Genomic DNA, 22077 nt, shown 5'->3' on the forward strand with positions numbered 1-22077 from the left:
TGTGTTTTATAGCCATCAAGATTTAGCTTTTTTTATGGTCAAAGTATCCTGAAAAGATATGTTTTATATCTAAGCTAGGTTAGCAAAATGTAATGAAGCTCTGCAACCATTTCAAGAGAAAAAGTAGTATTATGCATGTAGTTCAGATTAGTACGGAAGTAAATCATGATATACATCAGTTCGGCCAGAGAGTAAAATATTCGCATGGGGATTTACTGGAACACAGAAAACCCCAAATGCCAAAGTGTGAACTTTCTGTGGCACAGTCATTTGACAGGCTTCTTCACAAGGGAGATAATCGGATCAAATTCTCGCCTCCTTTCAACCACTTGCCACTGACCCACTTTTGGTGAAGAAGCGTGTTCAGAACATACAACGCCCGCCGTTGTTATCAATTCCCACCACACACTTCCGCATAGTTTGAAGCGGGATGTCCTTTGTTTGAACGTGGCATGATGTCTGCGGGAAGAAGGGAAAGGATGTGATCTTGTGACAGTGTCACGATTTCTTGTTCGTTGCTGTTTAAAGAAGGAGAAAGACAGGCAGCCGCCATGGATAAGGTGGGTGGTTGATCAAATCTTTCAGGAGCTACTTTGGTATTACTGACACGTTTGACTGATTGTTCATAAACTTCGGTCGATCAAGTTTTCTGCGTGTCACAGGTCTGAAGCAGACGTGTGATCAGAACGAAAGTGGGCTTTGTCCAGAGGCGTTGGCTGCAAAAATTGGACGAGAATGGGGATGCGTAGGACATGTAATGTATACATCATTACATGTTCAACCGTCTGTGACAAGTGGTCAATGCAGGGGTGAATAGTGACAGGCTTTCAGCTTTGACGTGACATGGTCACAATTAAGCTTACCTAAACATTTGCTTAAAGTTTATGTATAAACTAACATTCTCTTGTTCATGCTCCAGTTTAACTTTAAGGGAGTTAGCAATTACGCCTCTGGAAATTATGTTGTTGAAAGGCTTCCCTCCATTTGGGCAGCTATACACTTTACAAAAAGAAAAAAGAGACACTAGCTGTGAGGAACGAATGTATGCCCCTTCCTCCCCCCAAAAATAGGTTGTCGGCACAACATCACAATATGAAACAATATTGCATAGTTTGCAGGCATGACAGACCTTATAGTTTGCAGGCATGACAAACCTTTATTTTACTAATAAGTCTAGTTGAGCGTTACTTCCTCTTAGGACCAATGAATAATCAGAGTATGTTTTCGTTGTTTCATTAGAAAACCCGCAGAATCATCTGCATGGGCACAAATTAGATAGGATCGAGTAACGATCAGATTTGTCACGCTGTGCACAAATGTGCAAATTATTTGTGATCCTGATAGCTATGAGTTGTGCCTCCATCACCCTCCAAGGGTGGTAAATGATGCTAACATTATATTAACATATATTACCCTCCAAGGGTGGTAAATGATGCTAACATTATATTAACATATATTTCTGATGTGAAATTGCTGTATAAGTATTATATGTGTGAATGATGATGTAAACACTGTCATAACTCACGGGCATGCATGGAGCTGAAGGGGTCTATGTCGACAAAAAGTGGGGGATTCTCTGTAGGTGGATTTCTTGTAGGAAAGTACAATACCGTTCAATCGCTCGACTGCCGTTAACCCATTTGAATTACCTGAGCGTTGCTTCCCCTTTCAAAATGGCGGTTCGACAGGAAAATCTTGTGAAATTCCTTAATTCGCATGCAGCATGTCGTTATTGCAGTTAATTTATTTTAGCTGGGTTTACTTTCATTTAGTTATCGATTTAAAACTTTTTTTCAATAAAAATTGCAAAACAAAATCAAATTTCCAAGAAATACCGAAAAAGATTGAAAAACATCAAACTCTACGAATGTTGTAAAGCATCATGTGACTTTCAGCAAGATAGGCAAAACTCTACAGGAAATCCACCCAGGGGGATTCCCTGTATACAAAGAAAACGCTCACAGGAAATCCACCTACAGGGAATCCCCCACTTTTGGTCGACAAAGATTTGCTATGTTTCATAAAATTAAAATGCAACATTTTGGACAAGTGCCCACACCTGTAAATACGGCAGACGAGATTGGATTAAATTAACACTTGTTTTGTTTTCTTTCTGCAGACCCCAGTAATGAGCAGTGTACTGGAAGAAAGGGTGGCCATGTATCTTCAGGCCATAGAATATGCCACAGCTGCCAACGATAGCACAGGCAGAGAAAGGCTGGAGAAAGATATTCAGGTAAGGTGCTGTTTGACCTGGTTATACATGGCAGGATTTTAGGGAGATAGTCATTCTTACACAGTGATTGCGCTAGATATCTTTCAAACCGGTATGACATCATGAGCTGACCACAATGCTCTCATGAAAATCGGTCAACCTGCCAAGGCAACCAGTCAAAGGCAAACGATGACTAAATCAATGTTTATCAATGCCATTGACACGCAGACGTTTTCTGTGGAATAAATTCGGATTCTCCCCCCCCCCCCCCATTTCAAAGCGACTGCCGCACAACATGAACACATCAGCCGCTGAGAGACAGAGAGAATGAGAGAGCGGAGCTGGTGTGCGTACATGATTTTTCAGTAAGCTTATGATCGCATGCCGGCTTTGATTTGATTTCAAAATGTCAGGTTCTATTACAGCTGTTGATGAATTGGTCTGGGTGGCACTTGCGCTCGGAAGCGAGAGGTTGCGAGTTCGACCCTGGGTCAGGGCGTTAGAAATTTTCTCTCCCCTTTCCTAACCTAGGTGGTGGGTTCAAGTGCTAGTCTTTCGGATGAGACGAAAAACCGAGGTCCCTTCGTGTACACTACATTGGGGTGTGCACGTTAAAGATCCCACGATTGACAAAAGGGTCTTTCCTGGCAAAATTGTATAGGCATAGATAAAAATGTCCACCAAAATACCCGTGTGACTTGGAATAATAGGCCGTGAAAAGTAGGATATGCTCCGAAATGGCTGCGATCTGCTGGCCGATGTGAATGCGTGATGTATTGTGTAAAAAAAAATCCATCTCACACGGCATAAATAAATCTCTGCGCCTTGAATATGTGCGCGATATAAATTGCATAAAATAAAAAATAAAAATAAATCCCTGCGCTTAGAACTGTACCCACGGAATACGCGCGATATAAGCCTCATATTGAATTGAATGAATTGAATTGATGGAACAGTTATTATATTCCATTGTCAAAGTTGACACATGCATGCAGTCACCCAGAGAGAGAGAAAGTGAGACTGACAGTGATACACCCAGACGTACAGGCATGAATTTCTGTGTTGCGCACTGCAGTATTTCACTATTTGTTGTTATTTATTTCTGACAGAAACTGATGGATCTGATGGAGAGAGTCAGCGTTGGTCAAGTGGTTACTGTGGATATGGTGCCCCCTCCTCTACGCATTCACTCAAACGCAGGTTTGAATCCGTTTTTTGCTTGCAGATGTGTGTTCTGGTTGGGATTGTTTGAGAGCTAAAAGAACAATATATATACCAGCGTTTTTCTGCAATATTCTTACATCTGTGTAAAAATTTTAGACTGAAAGATTTTTTGTTAGCTTCAATATTTTGTGTCATAAGTATGAAGTTTTTTCATTTAAAAAAAAGTACATGTACTGTAAATTATGAGTCAGTTGTTCTCTTCATGGTTACACAAATAAACAGTACATACTTTCACACTGTACAGGCACATTGCCACAGACAGACACATGCACACACACACACACACACACACAAACGCAATTGTTTTCAGCAAGATTGTTTATCATGTCATTCAAACTTCCCTTTGATTATAAAATTTTTTTTATATACGCCATGAACAGGCGAGCCGCTGGCCAATCCACTAGGTGAGCTGTCAGCAAGACTGGCAGACTACCACAAGGCACTGTATTACGCTGACATAGAAATTGGGGAGAATCGCACGCAACAGATACAGACACTACAGCGAGGCTTACAAGTGAGTTTTTTTTGTGTGTGTGTGTTTTTCTTTCTTATTTTTTATTTTAAGATAAGGTCACGATGAAACCCTGATTTTATTTTTAAAACCATTGCAAGACTTGCCTCTTATTTATTTTAGATCTTGCTTTCTCGGATTTTCTGTTCATTACCTATGTAAATTTGTCTGAATTTTAAGACTTCCTCCCTTTCAAGACGTACGTTATCTTCTAGGATTGTTGGATGTATTTAAAGGAGGATTCCACTATGCTTAAGTAGTATACTTTCTGTTTCATGCTGTACTTAAAGTGCAGCGGGCTGCTGTCTTTTTCTTGAATTCTTTTACAAAGCGTTTTTAATTCTTTCATATCAAGACTTTTTTTTCTAGGACTTATTTTGCGTTATTGATATAACTCATTCTTTCTTTCCCCTCGTTTGCTGTTCATTCATGAAATTTTTCTTTATTTTTTTCAAGACTTGAGTTTTATTGTTTTATAGGCAGTATTTTAATGAAAAGAGCATCATGGCAATTATTAAATTCAGTTATTAGTGTAAAAAAACCCACTGGAGATAGATGTGCATAGTTTTTCATTGCCACTTTTTTATTTGATGAATCGAATACATAAGTTTTTCCATGTATAATAGCTTGTTCTTTCTTTACCCTGTAATAATGTTCTTTCTTTACCCTGTAATAATGTTCTTTCTTTACCCTGTAATAATGTTCTTTCATTCAATGTGTCTACACCAGATGATACAGAAACTCCAAGAGAAAGCCCAGGCAGGGTTCCCTATCCGAGCTGAGGAGATTCCGCCTCCTGTAAGTCTTCCCACAGATGATGGTAAGTTCCGTATTCGCTTGACATCTTAACCTTTTGAGTGGTTGCGGTAGGTGTTTTCTAAACAGGTACAGTGGAACCCCCTTTTAAGACCCCTAAAGTAAGACCTCCCCCCTGTAATTCCATGTTTTCCACGATTTTTTTGTTTAGAACGTCTATAAATGCATGGGTGTTACTCTTCCGGCTTTTGCCGGATTTCCGGTTTTTGAAAAAATCTGAAGCCGGAAATTCCGGTTTTCCGGGTTTTCAAAAACAAAAACAAAAAAAGCTTCGTTTCGCTAAGTTGAAATAACGAGCAGCGGTTCCGATCCGACTTTTGACACCAGTTCGCGTGCTTTCTCGGTTCGCTCCCTTGGATTTGCCGCCATCTTGCTTATTATGATTTGGTTTCGTCGGTGTCCAGAAACTTTCTTTCAAACTTGAGCATTTTGGACCCCTGCCTTTCAGGTTTTTTGATTTTTCCCAGTAACACCCATGTAAATGTACCCACATTTCATTAAGACTCCCTCCTGTTTCCCAGATTTTGTTAGGATTTAAATGGGAGGTTCCACTGTTGCAACGCCTGTGTTGAAAGGACGACGACACCGAACGTGTCCCACAATGCAAGTGCCCTCTCATAACATGTATGTTTTATTCAAATTAATAGACAAAGTGACAAAAGAACACAGGTGTCCTCTATTGGAAAGTGTCCTCTCATCAGAGGGGGCAGGTACCACTGTATATGTAGGACTGCTTTTGACAATCTTGTGAAGCAGTCTACCTTTTTCAGATTTCTGTTGCCTAAATGGCAGGTAAAAACAGTCGTGCACTTTCGGGCGGGGAAATATCTCAGTCCGTAGCGACGCTGGCTTCAAAACCAATTGTTGCTATCGGCGTGGGTGCAATCCCCACGTTCGGCGAGGGATTTATTTCCCAGGGACAACTTAGTGCAGACTCTCCTCAGGGTCCGGTGTGCATGCATGCGTATGATAAAGAACCCAAGTTTACAGCGAAAGTCTCATGGCTTGGAAACATGAGTACACGCATGCAGGAAAAAAATAGGTAGCGCCATACTGTATGGCAGCTCGTTTTCCCATTGAGAAAGCAGCTTGAATTTTCACGAGGGCAACTATATGAAATCTTTTCCTTATCCTTAACCTTTTCCTTATCCCCCTTTGTCACGTTTCAATATATCACATAAGGTGATTATGAACGGTTAGTTACTTCTAACTAACTAACCACACCACGATCCACTCTCGCAGTCATACAATTAAATAGAATCAACAAAAGTAATAGTTTCAGACGCCTGTTTATGTAATATCACGCCACCTCCCTCGTGACTTCACTCCAAAAGATGTTCTTTTTACGTTCAAAACGTAAATCAAGTGGTCACTGACAAAAATGCCAGTTAAAGTATAGAAAATTATAGTAACATGCTGATCCCGTGTATAGTTAAAAAAAAGTTGCTGATCTGTAAAAAGTGCTGGTTAATGCAGGTGTCACACACCCCACGTTGTCACTACTCACATGAAATCATTAATATACAAGATGACAAGGTGGTATAAGGGCGCTATGACATGGTGCACTTAGCTTTTTGCCACTGAGTGGGCGGCCCGTAATTAGTCTTTAGTCTCTACAACTGCTCCGTCGAATGTAGTGCCGGCTAGCGTGGCGACGAAGCAGGGAACAGTGGAGACATCAGGCGCCACACTCAGTCGCTGAAGATCCTCCCCGTAGTCTACCAGAAGATAGAAGTGTAGATTGGCAGGATGACGACAGCAACCACCAGTACACCAGAACACCAGGTTAGCAGGTTACAGCTCCAACACTCAGGTTACAGCATACCGATGAGTACGTAGAAGAACGTTACGTAGAAGGATAGGCTGCAACAAAAAGCATCGGTGCACTAAACATGCCACGCAACCCTTTACCCTCCACCATCAAACATGTCACCTTTACATATTTCATAGAGCACGTGGGCCTGCACAAACGAACTTTTACAACAACAAATCAGCCATTTTCCTTCCTTCTCTCCATATCTGCAAAAACCATATACAGATTAGTATTTTAGCGTCACAAAGAGCAAATTATGCGCTAACCTGGAAAGAACAACAGAGAGTATTTCATTCCACAAACACAGACTCGTCAACAGCGTTAAATAATGATTTATTACCTCAACAGCCCAATGTAGGTAGCTCTCTCATTTAAGCAAAACTGCTTCCTTTTGAATGGCTCCCGTTCGTCAACAGAAATACCGCCATCCACCCTCTTGCGCTGAATCCTTATGCGGTGAAAAACTTTCCCCGCACAGCGAAGAAATACATTGACGCCCCGTCCGTCAGCCAGCATGTAAACAGAGAGAAAGTGGTGTCTAACTTGAAGTTCCTTGAAGCCCTACTGTACTTAGCAGAACGGCACGTTGACAAACAGTGCAGAAGTCAACGCGTTGAAGACCATCAAACTCGCAGGAAAATATGACACCGACTGTTCTCTCCAGCCGCTGAGTTTTGAGTGTGTCGATACTTGTCTCACACAGACAACCTTGACAGAATCCCGTGACTCACCTTGTCACTACCCCAGTTCAGTTATCGACAGTTTTGCCCTGACAGCAGAAATCACCCACGTGAAATCCATGCAACACGAAATTCCCGTGTTCGCTATGCTATGTCAGCTAAAAAAAAACCAGCCGTTGACAGAAAACAACAGGTGCTTTCTGTCGCAATTCGAGAAAGGCACCCCACAGAGTGACACTTTCTCGATCCATGTCACTAAATCGTGACACCCTTAAAAAAAACCACTCAAAACATGAATTTTTGTAGGCATTTCAGCCCATCAACGCAGAAGAAGATTTTTGTCATGAATTGTTTTTATTTTTCAGAGTTTGTGGCTGACCCCCAGTCAGTGATCACAGAGCGAATCGCGCTGTATTACCAGGCCATAGAAGTAGCACAGGAGGAGGGGAAGAAGACCAAGGTGCAGACATTGCAGTTGGGAATTCAGGTATGGTTCCATTGCACATACATGATACATACACAGATCAACATGCACACTCACATATATAATGCATGATGAATAAACACGTGGTGCATTTATTTAGGTTTCAAACATTGTTTAATGGAAAGCTGATATTCTTTTCAGAATCCCGCAGTGGGGCACTGCGGTTATGAAATTAAAGGCCCCTCCTGTTTTTGGAACCGCAGGAGCTTTCTAGTTTGCTGTTAGGTAGATTTTTGGTTCCTCTTTCCTGTCATGCTCTCTTTTTCTTCATGAATTCTTTTCTTTTTTCTGCCTTCTTGCTCATTCACCTGTATTTTTTCCAAAAATCTCTTCTCTTGCCGCTTGTCTCGCGATTCATGTATAGTTTAATCTGTTAGTGTTCTGATGTAAGTCCAGCAGTAGATAGGTTAAGCCTATTTTAACATACTGGAAACTGGTAATCTTCCAGTAGGTATTAATTTAGTTTTACTAAAGCCTGCTGGGACACAAGTAATGGGTTAGTGCATTTGTAAACAGGAATCGCTTGACAAGTGGCCCCCTTCATCCCCCCTTCCTCGTCCTGATATGGCTCTGCGTAGTCGGCTGGACGTTAAGCAACAAATAAACAAACAAACAAACAAACGAATCCTTTTCAGAAACATTGTGTGGGTTTACTAAAGCATCGTAGAATGCATGAGGATTTTTCAAGCAGCGCTGACAAGAATTCAGTTATAACCCAGTACCTAAGTCTGCAGTGCAATCAAGGTACTGTACTTGAAATAAAGTGAAATGCAGATGATTTTTAAATTTTTAAAAATTTTTTACAGTCTAACAATTTGAGGTGGTTTTACATGCAAGGTTAAACAGCATAAGCAGGAATTGGTCAAGAATGTAAGAACGTCAAACATGACAGGCAGACATTCACAGTCTTTCATGAAGGTCCCTTCAATCCTCCCTGGACCTGTACACCCAGCCCTCCGACCGTCCCCTTCGTTCTGCTGCTGACCCACTCCGCCTTCACATCCCTCGCTCGAAACTCGCATCTGCTGGTCAGCGTGCATTTCCCTCCGCGGGCCCCTCCATCTGGAACTCCCTGCCGCTTGAGCTTCGCCAGAGCCCCTCTCTTGACGCGTTCAAGAGTAGGTTGAAGACTCAGTTCTTCCCGTAGCTGGCTGCGACTTTCATGTTCGACGTGATGTGTTGTGCCCCAAAAGACATTCTTGTGCTGTGCTCTGTGAGAGGTGTTTTCTTTGTGCTTAATATTATTTTGTTTGGACCTAGCTATTGATGTGTACATTGTTGTTAAACAGTTGTTTGTTGTATGTTTATCAGGGTTTGCTAGTGTGTGATAGGGTTCGTGTCCGTCTGTAGATGTTAGTTTCTTTGTTAGTCCTGTTCCCGCAGTGGGGCACTGCGGTTATGAAATTAAAGGCCCCTCCTGTTTTTGGAACCGCAGGAGCTTTCTAGTTTGCTGTTAGGTAGATTTTTGGTTCCTCTTTCCTGTCATGCTCTCTTTTTCTTCATGAATTCTTTTCTTTTTTCTGCCTTCTTGCTCATTCACCTGTATTTTTTCCAAAAATCTCTTCTCTTGCCGCTTGTCTCGCGATTCATGTATAGTTTAATCTGTTAGTGTTCTGATGTAAGTCCAGCAGTAGATAGGTTAAGCCTATTTTAACATACTGGAAACTGGTAATCTTCCAGTAGGTATTAATTTAGTTTTACTAAAGCCTGCTGGGACACAAGTAATGGGTTAGTGCATTTGTAAACAGGAATCGCTTGACAAGTGGCCCCCTTCATCCCCCCCTTCCTCGTCCTGATATGGCTCTGCGTAGTCGGCTGGACGTTAAGCAACAAATAAACAAACAAACAAACAAATTGTTAGTCCTGTGTTGACAACTCTTCGACAAGCGCTTAGAACTGTACCCACGGAATACGCGCTATATAAGCTTCCTATTGATTGATTGATTGATTGAAGGTCACTCCTAACACAGCATCAGCTTGTGATCAGACCTGTTTGCAAGCTATTTTTTCTTTCTTTTCCCTCCTGTTTTAATTGCCATTTTTTGTTTTTTCTTGCTGCAGAAATTGGAGTATTTGCTGAAACGTGCTGAAGCCAACATTCCCGTTTACAAGAAGGACCTTCCGTGTTCGCCTGCTCTTGGCAGCAAATTCCGTAAGCTTGCACTTTTATCTGTCTTTTCCTTTCAGTTACTTTAATATCCCATTGCTGGGAAATTAAGGTCGCTTCCTCCCAGTGGAAAGCTAATAGCAACAAGAGTCGCGCTAGCGAGGTGTGTGTGAGTTTAGGTGTAATCAGCCACCTGCACTTATGGCAGAATGACTGAGGTCGTTAACGTCTGTGGTGACACGGGACATGAATACCGTCTCTGAATCTGCACGTAAACAGACCTGTTTACCAGTACGATTTGGGCGTATTTTGTACGCCAAATTATTATCGGTACGCAAATACGCGACACACGCACAAAATACGCCTAAGAAAAAGTCTAGAATACGTTTTCCGGTGTTGGTGTGCTGATTACGGAATGGTACAACTGATACCGGTTTCGGTCGAAGGGAGATAACCATGACAGCGAGTCTTCAGCTGTGGAAACCTTGTTCAGTTGTTGGCACGTGCCATCTGGACAATCGTGGCAAAATGAAGCGGAAAAATGTGCCAGTTTCGGATGACTGTACCAAGTCTAAACAGCAGAAGCAGCAGATTTTCTTGGAGAAATATAAGAAAGAGCCAGGAATTGTGGAGTCTACTATGGGAAAAAGTCATGCACACTGCAAGTATTGTAAATCAGATTTCTCCGTTGCCCATGCTGGGAAATATGACATCGAACGACACTGCAGTTCTAAAACTCACCTGGACAAGGTTGCTGCAAAGAAATCCGCTGAAAGCTGCCAAGGAATTATGAAGTTCATTCCCGCAAAGCAAATCCTGCCAGAAGAAAAGGCTGTAGTCCGCGCTGAAGCAATATTTTCTGAGATGATGGTAAAAATGAACTTGCCACTGTCAACCGCAGATGCTATTTCACGAACTTCATCTTTTCATTATCAAATCAATCTGTTTGGAAGACACTGGTTATAATGCTATAAACTGACAGGTAAATAAAATAGTTTTATTCCTGTTGTATTGGAAGGAGTTAAATTCTGAAGGTGTTCACAAGACATGCTATTCTTACACAAACACGTTTGCACCCACGCGTACATTTTCCCTACCCCATATGGCTTTGCTTGCAAAGTACACCAACTTTTTGAAAAATACACTCAACTTTTTGGGAAAGTACTCTTGCCTCGGGTTTAGGGTAAACAGGTCTGCATAAAGTTGACCTGTGTCCGTCCGAACCTGGATTTGAACCTGTGACCCAGGGATCATAAGTCCAGTGCTCTACCAACTGAGCTACTGGGCCCCCCTCAGTCAGCTAGTCATTTTTTTTCTACAAATTGTTTTTGAGTGTGATATTGTGTAGAGAATGACTCATAAACTAGGAAAGCCAGGGAAGTTTGTGAGGCTGTTGAAGTTGAAAACTGTGCTTGGGGTGGAAAGAAGTAAAATTTCATGTTTGTAACTGTGTGATAGTGACATGTACAGTTATGATTATGTGGAGCGATGGTAAGGTTGTGACAGTGATCAAGTCAGAATTGAGGGTGCAGATATTAGGATGAGTATATGCCAAACATGATGATGATGATGATGATGATGACACAGGCAAACAAACAGAGGAGTACAGAACGACAGTTGAGCTGCTGACAAAAATGAGTGGACTCAGTGCGAGAGCCGCCAAGCTTGCTGGTGCAAGGGGTGACACAAAAATGGAGAGTCAACTGCTACACAATGCAAAGGTAAATAGTTCTTGTTTGTTTGTCTCTGTGTGTGTGTGTGTGTGTGAATTCCTCTGTGATTAAGATGGCCTCTGCTAGTACTGTACTGTACCCCTCTTTTTTTCTAAACATATAAGCGATTTTAAAGGCCTGTAAAGAGAAGGAGATTTTAAGGGTATCCAAGAGAGTATCTTTGGTGCATGTAACCCTTTTTGGGGGGAGTGGGCAGACATGTCATGGTTTTAAGATGTTACACCATATGACGCATAGGCATTGCGTTGCAGGTCCTACTGTGAAACAGACATTGATTGTGGCATGACTGTGTCTACCAGAGACTAGCTTCCCCTTACCTGATATGGAGTATTTTGAATGTTTTCTCCCCGTGACTCATCAGATGGTTTAAAAAAAAAATTTAATCTTGTTTTGACACTGGTTGTAAAGTTTTCGCTCTGATGGCGGAGTCACACCAAGACGACGCACGGCCAGCGCACTGAACATATCGCGAAAAATTGCGATTTTGCTCAGTGCGTTGTCGTTCACTGGGTGTGCGTCAATATGCGTTACTCGTTTGTCGAGTGCGCTAGACCAACGCTACGCATTCGTTGTCATTCGCTGTGTGCGTTGGGACTTTTTGAGCATGCACAAAAATGTGCTTCTACAAAACCGCGGTCACACAACGACGCGGTGATCATTATTTTTCATTTTTGATTTCATTTTCAGTGCGCTGGCCGTGCGTTGTCTTGGTGTGACTCCGCCATGAAATTGAACATCCTAAAAATGAACACTATTCATAAAGTTGTATTATTAAAACTGAGATAAAATTGCAATCCTAACTAAGTAATTTGCTTGCAGATGCTGACCCAAGTTCTACAAGACTACGAGATGGGTAAACCACTGGACATGTCGGCATGTCCGTACTCCTTGGCCGACATTGAACGCTTGGCTGATCAGGCTGGGGTCCCAGGTACAGTGTGCTGTGTAATGTCAGTGTTTTGAATGGGGGATACAAATGCCCATATCTTTTTCTGAGGCATGGTATGCTTTGGGGTTAAAAATGTGAGTGATTTTGTTAGGCCCAAAAAAAAAATAGGTCTGTTTACGGTAACATAGGCCCAAAAAATAGGGTCAATAGGTCGGGATTTTTTTTTTCTTTTTTTTTTCCCAAAAAACCATATTTTTACGTTATTTTTTATTTATTTTTTTCCCCCCAAATGCCAAAAAAAAGTCTAGGGTCGCACGAAAAAAATAGGGTCGGTCAGGTTACCGTAAACAGACTATTTTTATTTTTTTTGGCCTTAGTAAAACGTAGCTCCAAAAAATCTGTCATATCAAGAGTGCTATTTTGGTACCTGCTCTGTGTCCTTTCAACGAATGGCTCGATCCATCCTCTGTCCCTCCACCCCATCACACTCTGACTCATGAATTTTATCTTTTCTTTTTTTTTTAATTCATATCAGCATGATGTCAGTCCGCACACAAAAATGTGTACTGCCAGCAGAAAATGTATTGCCGCTTCAAGGAGGGGAATATTTTTTGTTAGTTTAGTTGTGACATGTTTTGGAGTAAATAACTTCTGAAAGGTGACATATGTGTAGTGGGTTCTTTTTTAGGGTTCTATTTTTTTGTTTTTTCCCCTGTTGCGTTGGGTTTGGTTCACATCACTGATTGTTTACAATTAAGATGAGGAGCATAGAGCATAAGGGGTCCTCTTTTGTCTCCATTTTTCAGCCAGTCAGCATATCCAGGATGCAGAGACGGTACGCTTGAGATGCAACCAGTACAAGCTGGAGGCTCTGAAAGCCAAACGCGCTGGTCAGAAAGATCAGGCCCTGCAGCACATGAGAGTGGTCAAGGTAAGCGTCCATTAAGCGTTCATCCACTGGTCAAAAGGGGAAAAAGTGTGATTGCATACACATGCACCTGTGTAAACAAGCCTTCAGATAGTGTTCCCTCAAATAATTTGTTTGTGTGTGCAGAAAAAAAACTCAGAATTTACTAAGTACTTGTGCTATATTTTTTCTGAGGTGAAGAGGAAAGCCACACATCTGCACGTCCTAAAGCAACTGATAGATACAGTGGAACCCCTGGATACAGTGGAACCCCTGTTTTAAGATCCCCCAATTTAAGACTTCACTCTTTTTAATGTATTACATTTTTCAGATACTGTGGTCATACATAGCCTCAGTAAAATTGAATGTAATAAAAACTCTGTAAATTAACTTTCATTTGAAAACGCCTTTTTCTCAAAGTTTTTGAGGTCTTAGAATGTGTAGGGGGGAGGGTTCCACTGTATCACGTTTGCTAAAAATCTGGTGTTGAGCCTTGACAGCACTATAATAACTGTCATGATTATCTCTGTCAGCACTGTAATTTGTGGACAGGTAATGAGGAGTTCTTGCTTTACCGGTAATTTAAGGGGAAGCTTCAGGGTTATCATTTTAAAAATTGCATGCTTGTGCTTTGGTCTTTGTCTGTGTTTCTCTGTATGTATAACTCTTTAAAGTTTGTATGCATTGTACAGTGGTACCTGTGATATAAGGCCCTTCTGATGGGAGGACACCTTCAAATAAAGGACACCTGTTGTCAATTTGACTACAGTGGACCTCCCCCCCCTGTTAAGACCTCAAAACTTCTGAGACAATCAGGTCTAAGGCCAAACAAAATAATAGGTGTGGTTACGGTAACATAGCCAAAACAAATAGGGTAGGAAGGTAGGCAATCACTTTTTTTTTAAAACTTTTTTGTGATGTGTACAAATTAAACCCACTTGACAGGGAAATAAGTGTGCGACTTGGGCGCTTTCGCTTTCATTGCGTTTTCTGCACTCGTTTTCTTGTGTGGGTTTTTTTGTTTTGACAAATGTAATAAAAAGTTATAGGGTCGGCCCCTAAAAATAGTGTAGGTCGGGTTACCGTAACCACACCTATTTTATTTTTAGGCCTAATAAAGGAGAGAGTCTTACATTTGAGTTACAATGGAGGTACATTTACAGAGGTTATGAATGGAAAATGTGAAAAAGTAAGGTCTTGAATAGGAGGAAGTCTTAAATTGTGGGGACCTAAAAGGGAGGTTCGATTGTATTGACCAAAAATATATACCTGGTGTCAAATGACCACCTACAATATAGGGATGCTTCTGACTTGTCCCAAAGCATGTCTGTTCATAACAGGTACCATTGTATTGTATACAGTCAGTGGAACCCCCCTTTTAAAATCCCCCCCCCCCCCCCCCATTTTAAGACTCCCTCCTTTTTAATACCTGATATTCTTACTTTGTTAAAAGTCTAAACAACAAAGTGACTGTGGTAAGACGAACAAAGTTAAAAAACAAAGGATTACTGTAGTATTACTTTTAGTCTGTATGCCTGTGCCCTTGACATCATCCAACCACTTCTCTCCCCTTTCATTCATTTCCGTTCCTAGAGTTCCTTCCCCTTTTTGCGTGTTTCCCCTCCATTTTCTTTCAAATCCTGTTCGTTCCGTGTTGCGTCTGCTTTTTGTTGTCTTTTATGTTCTTTTCCTGATGAAGCTTCCAGAAGCGAAAATTCGTAATCGTCTTGTGTCGTCTTTGTAACGGTGAGTACAGTAATCCTTTGTTTTTTAACTTTGTTAAAAGTCGTAAAAGGGGGGTTCCACTGTAGCATGTAGCTGCAAATCCAAGCTGGGAAGACCAACCTGTAATACCGGCAGCGAATGACATTGGATTGATTGAATCTGTTGCAGGGACTTCAGGCTTTGGTGCAGTCCCTTGATAAGGGAGTCCCCATTGACATGACTCAGGTATAAGAAACATTATTTTACTTTTGAATTTGATACTCATGTTTTTGTGAATTGCCATTGGTGTGGTTCAGATACAGATCTGCTTACTGTATGAACTTGTTGCTTTGTTGGGACACAAACAGTTGATGTTGCTTTGTTGATAGATGGAAAGAAAGGTTGTCATGATTGTGGTAAAAGGGCCATTGTATTGACTGGCTTTTGGGGGGAAAGAAAGATTGTTATGAATTGCAGTGATTTGGTCACTGTAGAAAAGCTAGGTAGCTATCTTGCTCTGCGGTGGTTTTCTTGGAGAAAAAGAGACTTTACTTTTTTCTGTTTGTTCCTTGACCTTTTTCAATACTAGAGTTGAGTATAATAGAATTTTTTTGTTGCATAACAGGTGCCACCACCACCATTAGAACAAACGCCCACCACTGAGGAAGCAGCCAGGGTCTTGACACAACAGAGGCCACAAGAGCCAGCTCTGAGGGTGAAGAGATTTTGAAATTGGAGGGCCTGGGGCAGGGGGGGCAGATGAATAGCAGCTAGAGAATAGGACTGCGTTGTGAATACTTAAGAAGTTTGGGGAGGGATTCAGAGCTGCCAACTGCTACGATTTCAGCGTAGCATGCTACGATTTTGCAGCAATGGCTACGCTAAGCCCAAAATAGCTACGCTTAAACAAAAAATGACAAGCATGCAAAATTTCCACTTATTACTGGACAGTCAGCAGCAGTCAGTAAAAACTGCGCTTGTGATGGAAACGTCTGATCCAATCAGGGGACGGTTTTGTCCTACATCCAGTCAAGAGCGTTGTAGTCTTGGTTTGCGTGTTCTGTTTGATTGACTTTGAACACGTTCTTGGAGGTGTGGGTTACCGAGGCACTGTGTCCCACTTGCCGCCATGCCGTTGACACGGACAACGAGAGAGGAAAAAAAAAAGTCCAAGGCAAACCTCGCAAAATGCGGGTGTGCGATTCAAATTGAAGACAATGCTACGCTTAAAAGCTCATTGCTACTCTGAAACTGTCAAACTGCAGCATTATGCTACTATTTGGGTTTCACAGGGGTTGGCAGCTATGGGGATTGTATGGCTGTGCTTTCAGGGTCTTCCCTTCTTGCTTTTTTTCTTTTGGCTAAAAGGTGGAGATAGATTAGAAGTGCTCATTTAACTTGTACCAGTTTTGGATTTGCCAGTATTATCAGTCATGGAAAAACCTGACTTGTGTGGATCTGCTGTCAATTGCTGTCGGGGAATTTTGGTTGGTTAAAGCGAAATTAGCCAGTAAGTCTGTCTGTCCACTGTAACTCATACGTGGTTTGATTTGACTGTTGCTGACATGGACAGGGTAAAATGTTACACCTAGATTCTTCAGCTCCTTTTTTTTTTTTCTTTTTTTTTCTGTACTAGTATCTGTATGCACTAACATCTCACCCAACGCCCTACCCTCCCTCACCTATTAAGGTAAACAAGGAGAACACAAATCTCGGTTTTATTACAACTGCAACTCGCCTATTTCAGGAAGAACGACCGCATCCAGACAGCAGTCTTGGTGGCATAAGCCTGGCGGAAGAGTTGTCTGCCTATCTGGGTGATTCATCTCCCCTTGTGGGCAGTAGCAGCAGCAGCAGCAGCAACAGCAGCAGAAGCAGTTCACAATCGGACAGTAGCAGTTCCAGCCCGGAAAAGATCAAACCCACCGACAAATCATCGAACGTTGTGCGGCAAGGTCAACCTAGAGGTCACAAACCTCTACACCGTTTGTCGCAGCAGACGCCCTCTTCTTCGGGCTTGAACCCTTTGTACGCTTTAACGCAAAACTCTGAACAGATGTTGCCTGCACAGTCGCCGCGCGAAAAAAGTGCCGTCATGAACGCTCCACAAAGTTCTCAGTGTGTTCCCAACCAGCCTCTTACTCCTCTGATTCCCAGTCGAGCGCTGAAACCAGGTTCTGGGGTGAACACTTCACCTGTGCCTCCGCAGCACAATTTGCTGGAATCGGTGAACGGTTTTCACGGTAACAGTGTGATTCTGGAGCCTGTACGTCAGAATCAGGTTCTGCCGGATGGAAAGAAGAAGGAGAGCACGGCACTTATGCAGCAAGTGAGCAGACTGACCGTGCAGAATAACGGAACATCTAATCTCAGGTTGGTTTCTTCTTCGAAAATTGAGTGATGACACAATTATGCACAGTGGGCTTGAATTGTTAGAGCATTCTTTATCACTGAAAAGTTAGTGGTTTTGTTAACAGTTATTCACCGCAAATAGCAAGAATATGCTGGGAGAAAATGTTTGGTTTTCAACCATGTGCAAAGTATGCATTTTTTCGTTGTGAACTGAAGAAAGAGTTTAAATCTAGAGGGCTTTTGATTATAGCCAACATTACTTCAGCATGGAAGTGATACTCTTGTTTGCATTAGTCAAATTAGCATGAAAAAAGCACACAAAAACAGCGTTAGTATTTTGCTTACAGCCAACAGATCAGACTTTGTGGGTGTAGTTGTCTACAAGAGCATATTTTTCCAGCAGAAAAGCACCTGCCTTGCAGTTGCACATGTGACAGTTTTGGGTTTTCTTTTTACTTGAAAGTATTTGATTTTGGGTTGACAACATTTCGATGAATTTTATTTGGGTACCTCATACCATAGAGCATCTGGTAGCATTCATGATAACAGAATTGCTATTTGGTTGCTCCTGAAGCCAACTTCTTGCTAACACTGTCTTTTTTATATTTCAGTTCTGAGATGACATGCATTGAGATTCTGAAGTATGAGAGAATGCAGCTTGAAAAAGAGGTTTGTTTTTATGGGTTTTTTGGTTGAATTTGTACTTGTCCCTCCTCAGGTTTCTGCCTACATAACACGCCTTTTTTCTTCTTCTTTTTTTTTTTACAAGGCAGGAGTTGTTGATTTCACTTTCAGTACATAATGTTACATGTCATGCCATGTTAGTAGGCCTTTTTTCATTTTTTTTCTCATTTTGTAAGAATTACTTTCAAAATGCATCATGCTGCAGGTGAGCTTCTGTTTTAAGAATATGTGTTTTTAGAATTGCAACTCTTTTATGATACAGTGGAACCTGCCTATATTGACCGCCCAAGGGAGCGACCAAATGTAGTCATCATAGACAGGTGCTTGCTATGGAAAGCTGAATTAGAAAAAGAAAAACTCGTCTGGGGTCCTTGGGAGTGGTCGTTGTGGGCAGGTGGTCGCTTTTGAGAGATGGTTGCGAGGGCAGGTTTAACTGTATTTGATGATAGGCTTGTTGAATTTTAAATTTTATTTTATTTATCTCCAGGGCAGCGACGATGCAAAGGTTGCAGCAGAGAAATTGAATCGGCAGATGGAAGAGGAGAAACAACGACTTCGAGCAGGAGGATATGAGGCTTGGCTTGGTAAGTTAACTGCTGTTTTATTCCTGAGTGTACATGGGTGTGTGTGTGTGTGTGTGTATGTATGTGTGTGTGTGTGTGTGTGTGTGTGTGTGTGTGTGTGTGTGTATGTGTGTTGCATACAGGCAAGTGCATTGAGTGAGATTTGTCGGCAACACCTGCTACTAGAAGGAGATAAAATCACACTTGCACAAAAGAGCAGTAGAAAAGCCCATTCTGTTTTAATGTCCTCTTCTGGGTGAACTCATGTCAGGGAGAATAATTGTTGTATTCTTCTTCAGCGCTCATGGGCTGCAACTCTTATGTACACTCGCATTTTGGACGAGTGGGATTTTACTTGTATGACTCCCCACCATTTAGGCAACCATACTCCGTCTTCGGGGGAAATTGTTTTATGGTTCACTTCTACTACAGAAGCACATATTTTTTCAGTTGTGAAACGGTCGTCATGGTTTGCGCTTATTGCACATTTTTCCTGTGGAAATAGCACATTTTTCAGGCAGTTACACATTTTAGTTCCTCTGTTTCTTGAGAAGTTCACCCTGACGTTGCCGTGTTGCAGCGTACCTGGGTGAGGTAGAAGAGGACGTGACCAACCTCAACTGTGAGATGAAGTTGGCCAGGGAGAGAGGTCAGGAGGAGGCGCTGTCTTCTCTTATCATCAAGAAAGAACTGGCTGAACGAGAGGTGAGTGGAAGGGAAGGGGGGTGGGGGGGGGGGTGGGGGGTGGGGGATGTGTGTGACAGAGAGTGAGCGCTAGCCAGGGAGGGAGGTCAGAAAGACACACTGGCTTCTCTTATCATCAAGAAAGAAATTGCTGAACGTGGGGTGAGTAAGGAGGGTAATGTTTTTCTGTCGTGTGTCAATCAATTTGTTTGTCTCTCGGTCAAGTGAAAGTTGAAAGTGTTTATGAGAAAGAAAGTTGGGTAAGGAGCAAGAACTGATAACCACAATAGTCCTTCATTTTGAGAAAGTTTGTACATGCAACATAATTATATGTAATGCGTGCATGCTAATGTGAATGCATAATGAAGTAGGGGTTCACTTTGGTGTTCATGTGAATAGCTAACAATTTTGAATGTTGACAAAAATTGATTTTGATAACACAATGTATCAAGCACTGAGCAGTGCTAACATGACTTTCCTTTGTTTTTCTTGACCACAGCTTGCGGTCATGAGGAAACGACTACCAGAGCTGCAGACTTAGCTGACAACACAAAGCCTGAGTGGCAGGAGAAAGAATTTGAATATGCGACCAAGCCAGAGTGTCTCTTCTCTTGTAGTAGTCCTCTAATGGCAGGGAGAGTTTGGTGAAGTTATTAGAACAAGGGAGGCTGTTCCTTATGCAGAAGTTTTCTTTTATTGGAGTGGCCCTCAATTATAGGTGCCACAGTATTTGTCAATGAAGAAAGAACCAGATTCCCTGCTTTCACCAAGACAAATGAAGATGATTTTCCAAAAGATGATCATGTGATCCGTTATGTATTAGCAACTTCGGAAAACGTCAAACCTTTTTCGCTCCAAGCTGATTTTATAAAAAAAAAAGTTGACAATTTAAATGTGTGAATGTTTAGACATTTAATCAGCGAATGCATCAAGATTACAGTAAGGGTTTTTCAAACTATTAGATGTGCCAGTACCAGAAAAATACATTATGGGTACCAGTAGTAGAGAAGTATTATGGGTGCCAGCAGTAAAGAATTGCTTAAGATGCCAGAAATAGAGAAGCATTGAGGGTACCATTAACATAAGACTGTGAGCGCCAGTAGAAGTATTGTATGAAGTAGCAAGACAAAAGTATCATGAGTTCCAGTCGAAGAAATTTTTTTCCAGGGTATCAGTCCAAATATGGAAGTAATATATAACTTATTTATTTATTTTTTATTTTTTTCATTATTATTATGATTATTTTTGTGTATTGACAGCCAGCCATACTGCTAGAGAACAAAAAAATGTCATCTTCTGTGGTACATGTAATGCTCCCCATATTGTTTCCTCAATGTATGGACACCTTCCTTAGTTTTTATATTATTTTGTGTATTGTCATTTCATGAATGACAAAGCCGTTGTAAATGGCATATCGGAGGAGGGTTATTGCATTTACATTGTATTGTATAGTCCATTTTTGTAATGTTCCTGGAAAGTTGTGTACTCTGGACTGGTATTCTCAAAGGGTTGTAAGGTGTATTTATGTCTGTATGGATATAAGTGTATTGGGTATTTCTCATGGTGTGGAAATGGAACATATCACTGCTGGGCTTACCCTTGGGATTGCAAGGTTTGAGGCGTTTGTACATATATATATATGGGAAGGTTGTCCTCTCCATGGTTACCAAATATACATGAATCAAAGACATTGGTGTGTACGTGTAAGTGTGTGTGCGCATGCACAAGCATCTGTCAGAGAGAGAGAGAGATAGAGATCTGACCTAAGTTTTACGTTTTTGCATATGAGGTAGTTATAGGAAAGTTCTGCTTCAAATAATAGAGTATTTGGGATGTTGCATCTTTATGGAATTGCAGAACTGTTGAAAATGTGTTTGTTTTTAATTAATCCCACCAAATCCATTTAAATCTTGAATCACTGGTTTTTATTTTGTACTCAAAAAAGAAATTGTCTGAATTTTATTATGTCTGACATTGTTTTTTGTCAAATATGAATGACAGTTGTGTCATAAAAGTGACAGTTCAGAGATCAAAGACTGTATGTTGTAAATATTGTTTAATGTTCGTAGGGACTTCTTTTTGTTACAAAACAAATGTAGTTTATGTTGTATGTTTTATGTTCATAATATGCGTTGCAACAAACCAACTTATCTGTACTGGTTTTTTGTCTTGAAAGAATTACTATGTCTAAAATATTGTTATAATCACCTTATTTGATATTTCTTTCACTGCATCTATTGTTAGCATTCCATTTTGTCAAAACTTCACCATGCATCTGACATTTTATGAAAAGTTTGTCAGGGCAAGGTTCTCAAATCAAAATGCAATTTTCCGCTGTTTCATTGTTCTTGAATTTTTGTGTGTGCGTGGTGTCCAGTTCTGCACTTTTTTGTCGAATTCTCCCACCTGTTTTACGAATGCTAGAGACAGATTTGTTGTACGATTTTACTGGAAATATCGACGATGGTACTACAGAAGGCAGCTGATGTTAAAAACTGCTTGTTGGTTGGCTTTATCTTTGCCTGACATTCCTTTAATCATACACCAGTATTCTGACACCTCCGAAATACCCAAAGAACTGACGCAAATGAAGAAATTGTTATCATTGTTGAAGTATTTATTTGTTCTGAGGTGTTATATCACAGAGAGATTGTATTTTAAAAGTTGTATTGAATCCCAATGCAGTTTTCTTTGCATTCATTGTGTGTGTG

General features: G+C 41.2%; 1 protein-coding gene across 1 annotated transcript; it reads left to right on the top strand.

The window, feature by feature from the left end:
• The first annotated feature begins 430 nt into the window (after nt 1-430).
• LOC138966173 (coiled-coil and C2 domain-containing protein 1A-like) lies at nt 431-22046 on the top strand. Its single transcript, XM_070338302.1, has 17 exons — nt 431-560; nt 2120-2236; nt 3325-3415; nt 3820-3953; nt 4680-4770; nt 7625-7746; nt 9805-9895; nt 11438-11571; nt 12403-12514; nt 13279-13403; nt 15273-15329; nt 15709-15798; nt 16831-17456; nt 18047-18104; nt 18607-18703; nt 19263-19387; nt 19866-22046. Exons 1-17 carry the CDS (start codon nt 552-554, stop codon nt 19905-19907), a joined length of 2121 nt encoding a protein of 706 aa, XP_070194403.1. The 5' UTR covers nt 431-551; the 3' UTR covers nt 19908-22046.
• The last annotated feature ends 31 nt before the right edge of the window (nt 22047-22077 follow it).

This window comes from Littorina saxatilis, linkage group LG5, assembly GCF_037325665.1.
Source record: "Littorina saxatilis isolate snail1 linkage group LG5, US_GU_Lsax_2.0, whole genome shotgun sequence".
Classification (NCBI taxonomy): Eukaryota; Metazoa; Mollusca; class Gastropoda; order Littorinimorpha; family Littorinidae; genus Littorina; species Littorina saxatilis.